Here is a 17,030-nt window from a genome sequence, read left to right as displayed (position 1 = left end):
GCCTTCAATGAGCTATGTAAAGCAAGCATTTAAAATGGTTTTGGTGTTTTGCATCAAACCACAGGCTGTCATGGCAAAGATATTGCATTTTCTTACCCCCAACAAATAATAAATGATACAAGGCTTCAATCAAGAGTTAATCACTTGAGTAAGGGTAGGATGAGATCTAAAGTCAATTGATTTAATCAACTCTAACAGGGCTTTTTTAATGACTCGACATTAATGATTTAATCAACTCCAACAGGGCTAAAGTTAGAACCTTGATCTCATTAACAAAAGTAGGATACTATTAATGATGGTGAGTAAGGAGAATTCAAAAAATATGAGTAAGATACCATAAATCTCATCCATTTCCTCAAAACCATTCCGTCTTTCTTAATGTATAATACCAACGGACAGCCATGCCTTGGACTCAAGACAGCCCCCTCATTGTTCTAGAAGGCTATGATTCGCATCTTTAGGCCTATTATCAAAAGTACCCTAATGTATGTTGATGACATACTATTGTTTTTAGAAACTAAACAAGAGCACAAGGACTTATTAGCCCAATTCTTCAAAATAATCCAAACATATGGGATTATACTTTCAACCCATAAAGGTCGCATTGAGGATGCGCAAATAAAATTCTTGAGAATAATTATCTAAGATGGACAGTACTATCCCAGTCAACACATTGCACAAGAACTACTAACCTTTCCATATGAGAATTTGAAAGTAACTCAAATTCAATAGTTCTTAGAGATTGTGAATTATATCAAGGATTTTATTTCTCATATGTGTCTCCTCATACTAGCTAGTTGTCCGAGCTATTGCAAAAAAAAAAAAAAACCACTACTTTTGGGAATCAATCAAACTAAAGCTGTCTAATATCTAAAAAAGATATCCTAGCATCCTCTACCATTGAGGATTCTAGATAAAGGACAAAGAATACAAATTGATACAAGTGATGACTATTAGAGAATAGTACTCGTTGAAGAAGAAAATCAAACAAGACATTACTATAGTCAAGCTAGCAGAGAATTCAAATCTCAAGTGTACTTCAACAACAACAACAACAACAACAAGCCTTTATCCCACTAGGTGGGGTCGGCTACATGGATTGCAAGACGCCATTGTGCTCTATCATTTATTAAGCTTTTAGAAATATTATTAATTAAGAGATCACGTTCAACAACTTCCAAGAGTGTTCTCTTAGGCCTTCCTCTACCTCTCTTAATCGGACTCAAAGTTATATGTTCCACTCTTCTCACTGGTGCCTCCCTTGGTCTTCTTTGTACATGCCCAAACCATCTCAACCATCTCAAATCTCAAGTGTACTTCACTTGGTCCAATTCCATTTCACCTTGTCACCTAAATGATCCTCTTGTTATATAATATCATCTTCCAAAATGGGTTGTAAGTATTGCTTCATAAAAAGGATATTCCACATGGATGGAATAAGCTTCCATAACCCATGAATTCTGGACATCTCAAGACTTAAAGCTGTCTCCTCTAAACAATCAAGATCCATTTGAAATAGGGTCTCAATTTTATCAACAATTTCTTAAAGCACAAGACTCTTTCACCCTAGGACAATCTAATAAACAAGACAAAGAAATAGAGTGGGCGGAGCACACCTCAACATGGCTCTTTAGAAAAGAAGGAAGTAGGTACCCAACTTGTCATCAGACCAAGAAAGTACTTACAAGCATCTAAAATAATGGAGCCTTGTCACACATAGGAATCTACTTTTGTCAACGATATCTTTAGGAAAGTAGCTTTAAGCTTTTATCTTTTATTCATTGTCAAAAGCTGCTTTTTCTTTTATCAAGTGTGTTGCTTTTCCTTTTACTTTTGTCAAGTCTATCTTTACTTTTAATCATGTCTACTTTAAATTTTAGAAAAGTGAGCAAACATGCAATAATAATGTACTCTTTTACCTTATCCCTTCATCTATAAAAAAGAGCCTAAGTCATATTGCAAGATAGACTTAGTTCTTAACTTATTTGAAGAATATAAACCAAAGTGTTTTCCCTCTTGTCTCTCTAGATTTTCTCCTCTTCTAAAAGCTTGACTCAAAAATATCATACTTCTATCAAACCAAGATTCAAGTATACTCCACACTTACCTCTCTAAGGAACTTGTGCATAAAAAAAAAAAAAAATCTGACCACAATCCATGAGTGTAAGCCATATCACTACGTTTAGAGATCTATGAGTTGAGGATCTTAAAGTAGCTCGTGTTTTCTTAGGAGTGGCATTATGAGACTTTTACCTGGATCAATATTTAACCTATAGGGACAAGGCATATGTGCTACTTGTAAGATGATCAAGCTTAAAGTCAATCTTGTGCAAGACTTTGTTTTAGCTGACAGCATTAGGAGATTGCTAGTTAAAAACTTCTGCCACTTAGACGGGCTTAAGAGTCCCCTAGGAGTAGCTTCAATCGTCAAAATGAAGGGTCTACTAGTCACCTTTGTTCTTTCATCAAATCTATGTTCTAAAGGAGAAAAATCTTCCTCATATGGCCTCATCATTGTTATACAAGGCAAAACTTGTTTTTCAATGAGGGCATTGAAATCACAAGTTCAGGTTTCTCTAATAAGGGGAGATCTTCATGGCCTAATTCTTTAAGAAGCTCACAAAAAGAGCTTCTTTCAGTGAGAAGGATTTAAAGGTCCAACTCATCTTTCGATTTGTTTCAACCCACAATCGTCGTTCATCATTCTGTGAAGGACATTTATGTCTGCAAGGAGATCTATGCTGATTAGGCTTTTTGGTAGTCCTTCATCTACCATACTAGTCATCCCAAAACTCACAAGTCACATCCAAGCTCACATATATCTAGAGCAATCTCAAATAAAGTGACTATTAACATAAAATACATAGACTGGTTTGGTTTCTTTAGTGAAGAACTCAACAAGAGGATCACTCTTGTGCTAAGTGTAGGCTAGTGCTATTGTCAGTGTTTAGCTAGAACACTAGGCTGGATCATGAGATCTAGGCCTATTGAAGATTGATTTAATAGTCCCATTTGATAATTTATACAAAACAAGAGATTTTGTTATATGTACATCTTTTTGGTCAGCATGTAACTCACTTTTCATAATTGTTCATCCACTCTACAAGCATCAATTGTGCAAGCTTTTCTCAAGGTAAATGTCTCAGGATTTGAATCACTAAGGATTCACCAGGACTTTTAAAAACCATACAACAACCATCCTCAGTTGAGTAAGGAAAGTAGAGATCAAGTAAATGATATTGGAGTCTATAAACAATTTGGTGATAGAAGGTAGCCATGATGGCTATTGGGTCTTGCTTCGGTCCAACTATATGGATCTAGACCTCTAATCCCATAAAAGAGTCAAATATGTCAATTTGATGTTAAAATCAAGAGCAATAATGAGGATCATGCTCCCTTGGCTAAGGATAGCCAACAAAGTTCCAATCAAGGTATTACTGTAGGATGTGTAGCTAATATCCACCAAAGCTTTCCTGGCTATAGAAGGAATCCCTTTTCTACCATAGAGAGTCAAGATCAGACAAAAAGATCCAACATAGAGGTGAATATATCTTTAGGATTTCTAAATGTTATTAAGAGGTTGTGGAATCTCAAGAGTCATGTACTGTTTTAGAGGTGGCTAGAAGATCACATGGATCAAGTTTAAAAGTTTGGACAACTTCATTCACTAGGCGTCTAGTGGAGATTAAGGATCTAATACCCCTGGCAAAAAAGTTTGTTTTATGATACGAAGTATAAGGTCTAAGAAGAGGGAGGTCTGTATCTTAGATCTTTGCATCCTCTGGAAGAATAGCAAATTCAACCAGATTTTCTATTTTGTTAGAAAGGGTTTCTTTACAATAAAAAGAAAGGCGATCAAAGGAAAGGGCTTAAGAAAGACATATTGGTTCTAAGGAAATCAATGAGGTTTCTAGTATCTCACTTATTTTAAGTTCTCCTTACTCACTATCATCAATATCATCCTACTTTTGTTAATGAGATCAAGGCTCTAATATCACAAAGTCAAATCTCAAAATTACTACAGACCCAAAAATCCAAGGGTAATATTGAGGAGTAATATTGATCCAAGTAAGGCCTCTTAACACCACTCATAGGCAAACACGAACAACTTTAGGATCCTCAACCCTTAATATATCAACTCATAGATTTTTAAACATAGTGACATGGCTCACACTCATAGACCGTGGTCATTTTTTTTATGCACAGGTTCTTTAGAGAGACAATGCAGAACATACTTGAATCTTCATTTGACAGAAGTATGATATTATTGAGTCAAGCTTTCAGGAGAAAAAGGAAAATTTAAAAGGACATGAGAGAAAAAATACTGATTTTTATTCTTCAAATAAGTTTTGAACCAAATCTACCTTACATCCCTTTTGTAGATGAAGGGAGGAGGTAAAAGATGCATATCGTTATTACAGGTTTACTCATTTTTTTAAAAGCTAAAGTAAACGTGACTAAAAGTAAAGACAAACTTGACAAAAACAAAAGTAAAAGCAACTGACTTGACAAAAGCTAAAGCAACTTTCGACAATAAATAAAAGACAAAAACATAAAGCTACTTTTCTAAAGATAAATTTGACAAAAGTAGATTCTTACGCATGATAAAATTCCATTGTTTCATATGCTTGTAGATGCTTTCTTGGTCAAATAACAGGTTGAAGTACCTACTTTCTTCTTTTTTGAAAAGCCACACTGACGTATCCTCTACCCACTCTGTTTCTTTGTCTTCTTGTCCATTGGATTGTCATGGAGTGAAAAAATCTCATGCTTCAAGAAATTGTTGATAAAACTGAAACCTTATTTCATATGGATCTTGACCATCTGGAGGAGGAAGCTCTAAGTCTTGAGATGTCTGGGCTTCATAGGTTATGGAAGCTTGTTCCATCCATGTAAAATATCCCTTTTGTAAAGAAATACTCGCAACCCCATTCTGGAAGATGATATTTTATAGCAAGAGGATCATCTATGATGACAAGCTGAAATGGAATAAAACAAAGTGAAGTACACTTAAGATTTAGGCCTGTGCCTGTAAAATTGTTTAAATCACATAAAAAAAATCTGTTAACTTAGTTAAAACTTCTTTCTTATATGATGGCCAATTAGTAAAGGATTTCCACAAGTAAGTCCAATTAGTAACATAAAGGTTCCCATAAGTATCCAAATTGTAAGGATGATGAATGATGAAGAAGGAATAAACATTATGCCTGTTCCATGGTATCTTCCATAAGCCAAAAACTTCCATGACTATGTTATTTCTTACGCCACCTGGGTAGTGGTGAAACCACTTAAGGAAATTCCAAAGATTAGGGCCTTCATTACTAGTGTCACAGAGATAACAATAAACAAGTAAAGGTGGGATAGCGAATGCACATGCATACAAGGCTAAAAGGAACTAGATGTACCACATGGCTTTTTCTAGTATAAGACCTCAGATATAAGGAATGACTAGATAAGGAGCCAGGATATCAAAGTATTCAAGCTATGGGTGGATTTGAGTTTTTTGGAGGAGAAGATGGAGCCAAAAGAACAAACTTCTTTTAGCTAATTGATGTACTTCAAGAACAAATTTGGGATTGGAATTAGGAGGGAACACTAACTTTCTAGACATGATGTTAAAGATGAGAAAAGGTTGGCAATATGAGGGTGTTATGAGCTAGACTCTTTCAACAATGGTATTGTGGTTTTGTTATATATGTCAAATTGTAAATTTATAGCAGAAAAACTAGTCTTTCCATTAAAGGAATTAGGTCCCAAAGAGATACTTTTTTGTTTTGATCAAGAATTTTCAGGAATAAGATGCTGTCCATTTCTACCACAAAGTGGTTAGACTAAGATGAAAACTAATTTTTTTAATACCACATTTCACAACTAAGACTTTTTTGTAAGCTATATGATAATGCTTTTCAAAAGCTTTGAATTCTCCGCTAGCATGACCACAGTAATGTCTTTTCCCATTTTCTTCTTCAACAAATACTGTTCCCCAACAATCATCATTTGCATTAATGTATACTATTTTTTGTCCTTTATTTGGAATCCTTAATGGTAGAGATGCTGGGATATCCTTTAACAGCTTTATTTTGATTGATTGTCCAAGTCGGTGGATTTTGTCACAATAACCTAAATAACTAGCTAATATGAGGGGACACATGAGAAATAAAGTCCTTGATATGATTCAAGATCCTTAATAATTGTTGAATTTGAGTTACTATCAAATTCTCATCAAGAAAGTTCAATAGTTCCTAAGCAATGTGTGAACTAGGCTAGTACTATCCATCTTAAATAATCATACCCAAGAACTCTATTTCAGCTACCCCTATGTGACCCTCATGAGTTGAAAGCGTAATCTCCCATGTTTGGATTATTTTAAAGAAATGGGCTAATAGGTCCTTATACTCAATCAGTTTCGGAGAACGGTAGTACATCATCAATACATGCTAGGGTGGTTTTAATAATGAACTCAAAGATGTTTATCATAATCTTCTGGAATAGTGAGGGGGCTGTCTTGAGTCCAAATGGCATAACCGTCCATTGGTACTGTGCATTAGGAATAGATAAAGTCGTCTTATAGTGGACTGCTAGATCAATTCCTAGCTGCTAAAATCCTGCTTTGAGATAAAACTTTCAAAATATCTTCATCCACTTCAGATGGACTAGTTGAGTGTTGATATTTAGAAGAAGAAACTTATCATCTTGAAGAAAAGCATTAAGAGGCTTATAATAAATTACCAACCTTTTCTTTCTTCTTTGTTTTTTGATCTCTTCTCAACATAAAATGCTTGACAAGCCCAATCAAATTTGGTTAGTCCTATGAGCCCTTGCTTAAGTAAAGCTGCGCACTCTTCACGTGCTAGTTCTAGTTCTTCTGAATTCATTCCAAGATGAGATGTCAACATCCCCATTCTTCTTAAATGGAAGCCTAATAAAAAATTCTTCATTCTTCCATAAAGGAATTTGATGTTGGAACTGATCATGACTTTAATAACAAACCTGAAGTTGATCCCTAGTTTGTTCATAGCCTAAATGAGCTTGTTAAATATCCAAGATACTCGAGATATCAGTGTCTTGTTAAAGAATTGTTTAAACCTTAGTCCTTTAGGAAGTACTTGTAAATTTCTTGTTTTTTAGTAGACATCATAGCCTAGAAGGATATCTTTGGTTGGTAAATCACTTTCCAAAGAGCTTTGTCTAGACAACACATTTAGGGAAAAATCTTATACCAATTTTTCTACTATTAATAAGATCTATCCTGAAGGGCTTTTTATCAATAGTAGTGAAATACTCATTATGCAAGACCCATTCTTCTTTAGGAAGAATGTAAGGTTTCATGACACTTCTACAAAAACTTGTGTCAATGAAGGCAATAGTTGAAATGAGCTTATCATTCCATTGATTAAAATTCAAAAATCAATATGTAATTTGTGGGCTAATTTAGCTAGCCTATCAGAACAAGTTTTGGGATGTAAAAACTACACTTTGACAAAAACACCAAGAAGCGATTGCAGTTTTAAACTTGAAAATATAAATACTGAAAGACTTCCAAGTTAATGGAGGGAAAATAAAATCTAATTGCAAAAGTATAGAATGAGATAAGAAAATTCTCTGGAGGATACAATCTCCACCATAGTATGCCCTCAAAACAAGTAAAATGAAGTCAACCTAAAAAGCACCCATCTTGACATAGATACAAGAGACATCATATGATCACCACAAGGTGACAGGATAAAATGTTGTTCAAATGTAATTTGATGTATTGTGTCAGTCACATGAAATATTTGACAGTGAGTGTTGACTAAGATACAATGCGATTCCATTTTTGAAATATTGCCACTTCATTGAGGCAACTTGCTCCCCAAGCCAAATCATGTTCATTTTAAGGACATCCATCCATTAGAGGGAAGAACAAGCCAAAAGATTGGACATGAAGTGAACACGTGATGGTTCAAGTAAAGAAGGAATAAACTCACAATACTACTTGAATGAAAGCTTCCATACTTCACGCACGTTAGATGCACCATCTGTGATTTCAGCAACAAGAGTACTGATCATGATGCCTGCAAAAGCAAAAGGCAAGTGCAACCAGTATAATTGGTAAGAAGGAAAAGAAAAAGGAAAATATAACTATTGGTTATAGATCCCTGTAAGCTTTTCCATCGCTTCAAGTCCCTTTAATTCATCTCATCTGCAACATTGGTCCCTATATTTTTAAATATGTCTAAAAGAAAAATGAGGTAACATTAACGATGTCAAATATGCTAGCATGTGACTAACGTCATTAATCTGTGTTGAGGTGAAATTATGATTCAACAGATTAAAACATAAAACAAAATGGGGCAGACAGCACTATTAATAACCTGAATCATAATCCCACCTCAATACAAATTAATAACATTGGTCATTGTCAATATATTTAATATTGTTATTGCCATCTCATCATCTTTCTAAATATATTCAAAAAAGAGGTACTAACGTTGCAGACAAGATAAACTAGAGAGGCCTAGAGTAATGGGGGAAAAAACTATAAGGACCTATGACAAAATGAGTTAAAACTATAGAGACCACTAGTTATGTTTGCCCAATAGAAAAATGAAGAGTTATTTTCTCTTGTGATGCAATGTATATTACTGATGTGCAAGGTAACATAGTCGGCCATGTGTAAGAGGAGGCACAAGATAATGATGGTGACAGCAAGTCTGTAACAGAAGATGAAAGCCAGACAGCAAAAAGAGTGGGGCCCCATAACTCATTTTCCTCTTCCATCATTCATAGGAGATTATAACCAATTTCCTAATATCTCCAGAAATAATACAAGTCTCCATCAGCTATATTCTTGCAATGATCAGTCACCATTACCTCTTTTTATGGTTTTTTCATCAAAAAGGCACAAGAGTTATGTTCTACCTTCCAAACTACTTTTTCTATTCCATTTTTCTTTCGTTGTGTATACCAAACAAGTATATCATGTCAATGTCTTGGCATCTTTCATGGTCTGATGTGTAAAAGGCATAGTGAGACTAGATTTTTGTTTTAACTTGGATGAGGTACATGGTCCCATAATTTGAAGAGAAGGAAAAGGCAGGACTTTCTGTGTATGGCTTATAATGGGATAAGACCTTCAGTATTGTTACACCTACAACAAGGGGTGGCATACTAAAAGCTTGAAGCTTTACCAGATTACCTCTTTTCATGCAACAGAAGGACATAACAAACAACCATTTAGAAGAAAAAAAGGGAAGAAAAAAGGGCAAGGTAAACTGCATAACTGTAAGTATAGCAGTTTTTTTCCTTCACCTCAGGCACATGGGGGAAAGTTTAATACAGCATATATATTGGCATTGGTTACCCAACTAAAATCATAACCAAATGTCATGACTAGCTCACCATCTTTTTCCACCACAGATAAGAATCGTCGAGTTCCACCACCTACTCCAAAATAATACTTCTTTGCAGCCATGTAAGCAACTCCATCAGGATAGCGCAGACACTGCATTGAACACTTGAATTGATAAGCAAGAATGTGTTTTAAGAAAAGTATCCAGACAAACAAGTACCAACCCAACTGAGTCAACAGTATTGCATGTCATAGATGTATCATTGTCTTAAATTTTCATGTATTGTACTATATGATGTACCTTAAGAAACATTGACAAGTTAAAAGCTAAAAGATGATATGCAACAATATATTGGTTACTCAATAGCATACTCAATAGATATCTCAACATGTTGCTCCTCATTACGCATAATAAGTAAATCAAATACCTCAATTATTTGAACATGATAAAATATCAAAGCACGCTTTGGCTTAACAATGGTGTGTTGCACAAAATGCCCAAGAAAGGCAAGGGCTTACAAGCTATTAACAGAGAGAGACTCAGTCCATAATTGGATGGAATCACTTGGGAAGGCTAGAGTCTATTGGAGATAGCTCACTATGAAATTCAAGGTGGAAAAAAAACAGGCATGTTTGAAAGGAGATCCATCATTAATCAAAACCTTGGTGTCTCTTTATTTATGCTCAAATAATTTAATGGAGAAGACCAAGGGTTTCTAGGATTTTGTGAGTTACCATTTCATGCACGGTAACTAGTACAAGTCCTTGACATCCGGAATGTATGCCAAGAGTTTGCTGGACTTGGTGAACCACCTAAATAAAGGGTGTAGGTGTCGTTGGGTGATTACATTATTAGTATGCACAGAAGTTGGCCAGTGAGTGTTATATGCACAGTCAGTGAATCTTTCAACAATATACTTCGTTTTGTCCCTTCCTTTTCCCCTTGACTTGTATATGGATACTGGATGATAAGCATGTATTGCATGAATTATAAACATCATAGCATAATATCAAACTAGAAACATGTTAAAATCTTTGATACAAATTAAAAATATGTTTTCCTAATATGGAAGTCATGATATTAACTTTTGTGCCTTCATTTATATTTCAGTCAATCAATACAGAAAATACTATTCCTAAAAGCTTGATAAATGATAGAGCACAATGGCGTCTTGCAATCCATGTAGCCAACCCCACCTAGTGGGATAAAGGCTTGTTGTTGTAATACAGAAAATACTATTATGTCTTGTAACAGTAAAATAGTACCTTCTTGATAAGATTATAGAGGATTTGGAGACTGCTGATTGAGTAAACAGTCTCTGCCATCAGAATAAAGTCATAACCAGGACCATCCTTTGCATTGTTATCCACAAAAGGGAGAAGTTTATCAATTTCACTCCAGTCACCAGCAAAAAAGCGAACTTCTTCCTCATCACATATGGCTATGTTTGAAGATGATGGATGAGGTTTCCCAAATTTATTTGTGTTTACATTCGGGATGGTGAGACAACGTAGGACCTCAGCATTGAAGTCCTGGAAATGCACCACAGCTGCCCCCTAAAGAAACCAGAATAGACACAAAATTATGAAGTAGATTTTACACTGTGCATTAAATGCAGGGATGAAAAAACAATTAAAAAATACACATTTTATGAGATGTACATAAATGGTACAGTAATTTCAATAATATATATATATAATGATTTCACATTGTTAAACTAATGCAAAGTCAAAGAGCCAAGTTTCACCTCAAGCAATGAAAAGATTCCAGGAAGTCCATGACCACATCCAACCTGAAAAGTCAAATATTGAAACACTGAAAGAGATTACTTCCTTAGTACAACTTAGGCATAGCTTATTTAATATATATATATATATATATATAAAGGGTGCAGTGCTTATAACCCAGAAAAAATGGAGTGTCAGAAAACATCATGATAAGGGGCTTAATTGCATTTGAAATTTCAATGTCCACAACAATGAAGAAGAGCCATGCAGAACACAGATAAAGATCTAGTACCTTTTAATGCTTGAGCATGGAAAAGAGTGAGGAAATTCTCAGAACCTATTCCTCTTCAAAAAGATTTTACTGCACTAACTACTAATGATATCTGGATCCTGGAAAGATAGTTTTAAGATTTTCAATTATTGATAAAGATTAAGGTTGTAATTTTTCCATCAACCCTTTCTCAAAGATTGATTTACTAAATTCTTTGCCTCTATCATATTATCAGATAAAACAAAGCAATCAAATTCAAACTCCCCTCAGTAGATGCAAGAAATTTAAGGATCCCTTAAAAATGAATTTTCCCTCACTTACACACAAGAGCCGTGAGAGTCACATGGTGTATAAACAATAAAGATGTGGAGAGGACTTAGAAGACCAGCATGAATGTTTGTCATGTCCACCTTTATGAGAAGCAAAGTGGAGCACACAATTACTGATAAGCAAAAGTCATGCAAGGTGACAGGGACCCACTTCATGCATGTGGGGAGTAAAAGCTCAATACCAATCACCCGCCCCAAAAAAAAAAAAACATACGTTATCAATGCATGTTCAGAGGGAAAATTTGCATCTCCAGTATGAAATTAAAATAACTTAACTTTTACCAGCAATACCTTTTGCCATCAAATCTCTCAAGCAGAAAGCATCAACAGTTAACAAGCATGTACATAAGTAAAACTTCTTGATGTAGTGCTAGCATGCTGATAAAAGATGAGAGTACAAAGATAATGCAGCACAAAGTCAGCACCACGAGACAATCATACATAAGTACTCAAAAGAATGTCATTACACACCATGGAAACTTCTATATTAACAATTTTTGCATTAACTCTCAGAAGAGAGAGAAGAAAAATACAAGGAGAGGAGAACAGGATGTCCATCCAAGTTCCAAAGAAAGAAACCATAAGAAAACAGTTAACTTAAGACTAAGAAGCTTAGAATGGTTGAAAAAAATATTCATTTTTCCTGCATCTAACACGTGGAAGCTTTCATATATTTAAATTCATCCAGCTATACAAACAGTAACAGATGGCAAGTGGTAATCTAAAAAATTCCCACCAATGAAGGATAAAATACAGGATAATAACCATTAAAGAATACAGGAAAGCATACTTTCAAACAGAAAAACAAAAACAGGCACAAGTAATTGATAATTTTCTCCTTTCCAGAGCAAACAATCAAAAGTTATATGTTAGACACTGTAGAATCACCTAAAAATAAGAATTAACCTCTAAAACTCGCTTCTTAGAAAATGAAATATGCCCGCTTCTGATGTCTGAATTAAGAGCTTTAATTAAATCTAGTGAGCCTTCCCACACTTTAAGCCCACCTAGAATCCAAATTAAACACATTCAGATCAGTTTGTATCTAAGAAAATGTTAAATTAGACCCAAAAGAAATGAGCAGTAAAAGAAAAGAAAAGGCAAATTGGTGGTAAATAATACTTGGATACTGGATTCCATGTGTCTCATATATTTCGAAACCAATTTACTAAGATACTCAGTTTGATATAAACAAAAGATTAACATCCCAATGTTACTTAAAACATATTGTACATATCAATAAAAAAAAAAAAGTTGTACAAATAATTTCTATTATATCCAAAACAGTTTAGGATTGCAAGAGCTTGGAAAGAAAATTTCCTATGCACCAAACACTTATATGAAATGCACACAACAAGATAATCACCACCTTCATATTTTCCCTGGCACTAAATCAGAGTTGGAATAAGCCAAAAACTTCTTGCGTATTGACCCTTCCCTGAGAATGGAACAAGCATTACTTCAGTTGTTAGAAAAACAAATTGAATCCATGAAAATAAAACAAAATCAAACCCAGCCATAAAACTATCAGAAGTTCAAGTCTTAATATCTCCAGGCAACAAAGGTTGGGAGAATAAGCTACCTTCAGCAGAGTAAGCCCATCCAAGCTCACTGATTCCGCACTGTATTCCACCGACGGTGAAGCCTATTTTACATGAATCCCATAAATCGAAGTAAATAATGCCCATCGAATTATAAACCAAAGAGTAAAGAGAAAATAGCTACAGCAAAGAATACCTCAGAGCAAAGCACTTCAATACAAGGAGGTGGGGGTATAGAAGGTGCTTGTCTAGCATCAAAAAAACCGAACCCAGAACTGGTGCTGTCTCCGTCCGTGGAGGAGAACAATCGGAATGTTTCGTAACTTGGCTTTTGGGACTGATTTCCACAAGCACACAGCAAAACAAACTTGAAAGCTTAAATCAAAAAGAAGCACAGCGAAGTGACTGAAAAGACGTTTATCGGTTATTAAATTTGATATGACACAAATTTACCAGCACTCACCTCAGAATCAGAGCTCGCCGCCGTCATTTTTTAAATTCGCGGCCTGCATCTAACACGAGTAATCGGCTTTCCAAAATTTATTTCGCAGAATTGCACCGATACCTGAACCAACATATTTCTATTTTAGGTAATGCTTGGAGTTTTTTTTTTTTTTCTATTTTTTTTAGACACTAATGCCATTTGAGCACAAATTCCTTACACTTTAATATATTTTGACTCAATTGTATAGATTTTGATTGCCCAAATTAAAAAAAATATGCATCTTGCTTCGTGTTTGTATACTCGAATTTAATTTGATATTTTTGTGCTTAATTTGTATTATTTTGGTTTAAAGTTTGGTGGAAAACATTTATGGCCTTGGTGATACTTTTGGAAGGCTTTTAAATAAAGAAATCAAGTACAAAGAGAATAAGTTCGTAATTGAGAGAACAGTGCAAACCTGTCAAAATCATAGCCTAAGTTGTGACTTTGTTCACAATTTTTGCCGCTATCAGCAAAACGTTGCCTTTTGCTTCAGTGAAAATGAACATGGGGAGAATACATATATGATGCTTGCTTGACTCAGAACCCATTCTTCATATTTTAAGCCACCATTTAGAGCTTTGTGTGCTAAGATTTGGGTATTGGAAGAGCTTGTAGTAAGCAATTGGAGTTTTGAATATATTTGGAGCTTTTTTTTCCTATTACTCTTCCCTTTCTTCTCTTATATTTTGATATGGGTTTAAATATTTTGTGTCTTTGTAATTTGTAGATGATTATGAGTAGCTAAATACTTTGCTCTAAGATTATTGGAACCCTCTGATGAATTAATACTAATTTTGCTCCTTCCTCTTTGTGATTAATGGGGGTGTTTGTGTGTTTATTTTACTTTTTTCTTAATGCTTCTAAATGATTAGGCACCATTTAGATGTTCAGTTCACTTAGGCGACACTTGAGAGGGTTGGCTTGATTATAAAATTTGGATAAAATAATGTAAGAATTTGAAGTTGCATGATGAATGGATGGTTTTATTATTAAGATAGAGAGCTACTTACTAATCTTGCATAGCCACATTATTGGGTTTTATTAATTGTAATAAGAGATTGGATAATTAATTTAACTAAACACTTGTTCATAAATTGAGAAAGCTTGTTCAAATATTTTTTAAAATCATAGGTTATCACTTATTTTCATTAAAAATATTTTGAGATGAAGTAATTTTAATGTTATGAGATACCAGGGAATAAATAATTCTACGTCCTAATTTATGCTTGAAGTTTGTGATTCGCTTGTTGTTCCTTATTTTCAAAATTTAATTTCATTTGCTAAATCAACTTTATCTACTCATATTTTACTCAACTAAATTAAATTTACTCAATCTTTTGCTTGCTCACTTGTTTTAGACAATTTATGTGGAAGATAAATGCACAAGTACAACTATACATGGACAATAATAAATGGGAAGGGGAAACCCTCTATTTGTTTTTGGTGTCAGATGTGGCTAACATTAGAGTTGTCCGGTGCTGAACACTTGTTCAAGGTTGACTATTCAAAATGAAAGTTTGACCATTACCTATGTAATTACTGAGGGCGTGTTCGCCTCCAGACGTGACCGCAGGTAGCTATATGAAGAGCAAAAAATCATATTAGAAATTAGGGTTTTCATGGGAGAAGTGAGAGGAGGAGGCGATATTTTGAGGTATTTGGACTAAAATCATGGGCTTTGAAGTTTCCAAACTCCAATGTAGGTATACGATCAAGATTTCTCCTCCTCTCTTCCTTTTAATCAATGGAAACTGAGATTTATTAGGGTTATTTCAGTGACAAATTTGGGTTGATTGAAGAGTTTTGAAGAAGTTTCTTGACTTCAAAAAATGAGTTTGTGCTTTCTCTAACGTCATTTGGAACTTAATTGGTAGATTTTTAGAAGCATTAGTTGCGGACGAACCTAAGTGATAGAAAGGGGAATTTTGTATTTATAAGAATTAATGGTTGAAAAATATGATTATTGGTTTAAGATAACCTAGTTATACTTGTTGGAATGTGAACTTTGTGGTTGGATCTAAGGTTAAGCTAGATTTTGAATTTCTAGGATATTTAATCTGATTTTTTTTTTTGGATTTTAGTTTGGCCAATCGGCTGGTGGCTTGGTACGTGAATTTATATAATTATGAACTTTGATAAGGATGCTATGTCTAGAATTTTATTGAATTTGGAATTGATTTGGTTTATTGTTTTAAACTCAAGATTTTTATTCTAAAAAAGGACTTATGTAGAAATAAATAGTGAAATTGATTGAAATTTGTGGAAATTGAGGTAAGAGTTGATCATCTAATGTATGATGGGAAATTTTGGGCACTTATGACTCTTGGAACAACTTTAATTGACTTATTGGCGTTATTGCTTGTCGTTTGATTTTCTCTTGGCTATGACAATTGTGGTCTGGTTGATGTTATGGACTCTGCAGGCCTTGGTTTGGGCTTCTGATAGTTGGGTTTTTACTTCTAGATTATGGCGTGGAGGTTATTCGGCTTTGTAAAGTGGTTTTGGTTGGTTTGATTGGGGGACAAAAAACAAAAAGAAAGAAAAAAAAAGAAAGAAATGAAAGATGAAAAAAAATACAACAAAAAATTTAAAAAAAAAAGAAAAGAGAGAAGAAGAAGAAGAAGAAAGTAGAAGAAATTGAATAGATTTAAACCTTTGAGACTAAAAAAGCATAAGTCCAGACAAGAAGAAAAAAAATGAAAGAAATAGAGAGAAAAAAAAGTAGTTTTGAATACTCTACTCCATATTTGTGGAAATTATTTTGAGAGGCGTCAAATCCCTTGTTGTGGTTATCGATGGATTTTATCCTTTAAGTAAATGATTGATTTTGATTACATAATGGTATGTTGTATTTTTTGGAGAATTATTTTGGGATTCATAAGTGATTATTGTGATTTGAAAGTAGATATCAATAGTTCTTATTATCACGTGGGGGCTGCTAACTCCTAAAGCTCCTATTGTTATGCTCGGTAAGGGCTATAGGTGCCGCACATAAGTAGGATCGTGTATAGAATTAGGCCATTTTGACCATCACCTTAGGCTTCAAAAATATTTATGCCTCATACAACTAATCATTATTTTTTTTGTTGAGTATTAATGTTAATTGCATATTTTTATGAAGAATTTATTGTTTGCTTATATCCTGCATAACCAATCATTAAGTTTTCTATTAACCATTAATGTTGATTATATCCTCCAATTAAAAATTTGTTGTCTCACATTTCATTGCATTAACTATTCTTCAATTACAAGGGTAACGTCCATATATTGTTAGTCTGCCATAACCGGTTTGCTACAATCTAACAAATCTCGTCTTTTTTGGTTTCTCAATCAAATCATTTCT

General features: G+C 34.2%; 1 protein-coding gene across 1 annotated transcript; it reads right to left on the bottom strand.

Annotated features, from left to right (window-relative positions):
* Positions 1-7,701: 7,701 nt before the first annotated feature.
* LOC129319820 (uncharacterized) lies at positions 7,702-13,802 on the bottom strand. Its single transcript, XM_054964899.1, is given in 11 exon segments — positions 7,702-8,054; positions 9,382-9,484; positions 10,598-10,888; positions 11,080-11,124; positions 12,566-12,666; positions 13,029-13,041; positions 13,043-13,063; positions 13,065-13,097; positions 13,242-13,304; positions 13,397-13,537; positions 13,664-13,802. Coding segments are annotated over 11 exon segments (921 nt in total). The 5' UTR covers positions 13,691-13,802; the 3' UTR covers positions 7,702-7,971.
* Between the last annotated feature and the right edge of the window lie 3,228 nt (positions 13,803-17,030).

Source organism: Prosopis cineraria, unplaced genomic scaffold, assembly GCF_029017545.1.
Source record: "Prosopis cineraria cultivar Desert tree isolate PC_DT_omini unplaced genomic scaffold, ASM2901754v1 PC9, whole genome shotgun sequence".
Taxonomy (NCBI): domain Eukaryota; kingdom Viridiplantae; phylum Streptophyta; class Magnoliopsida; order Fabales; family Fabaceae; genus Prosopis; species Prosopis cineraria.
This window is presented reverse-complemented; position numbering and strand designations above follow the sequence as displayed.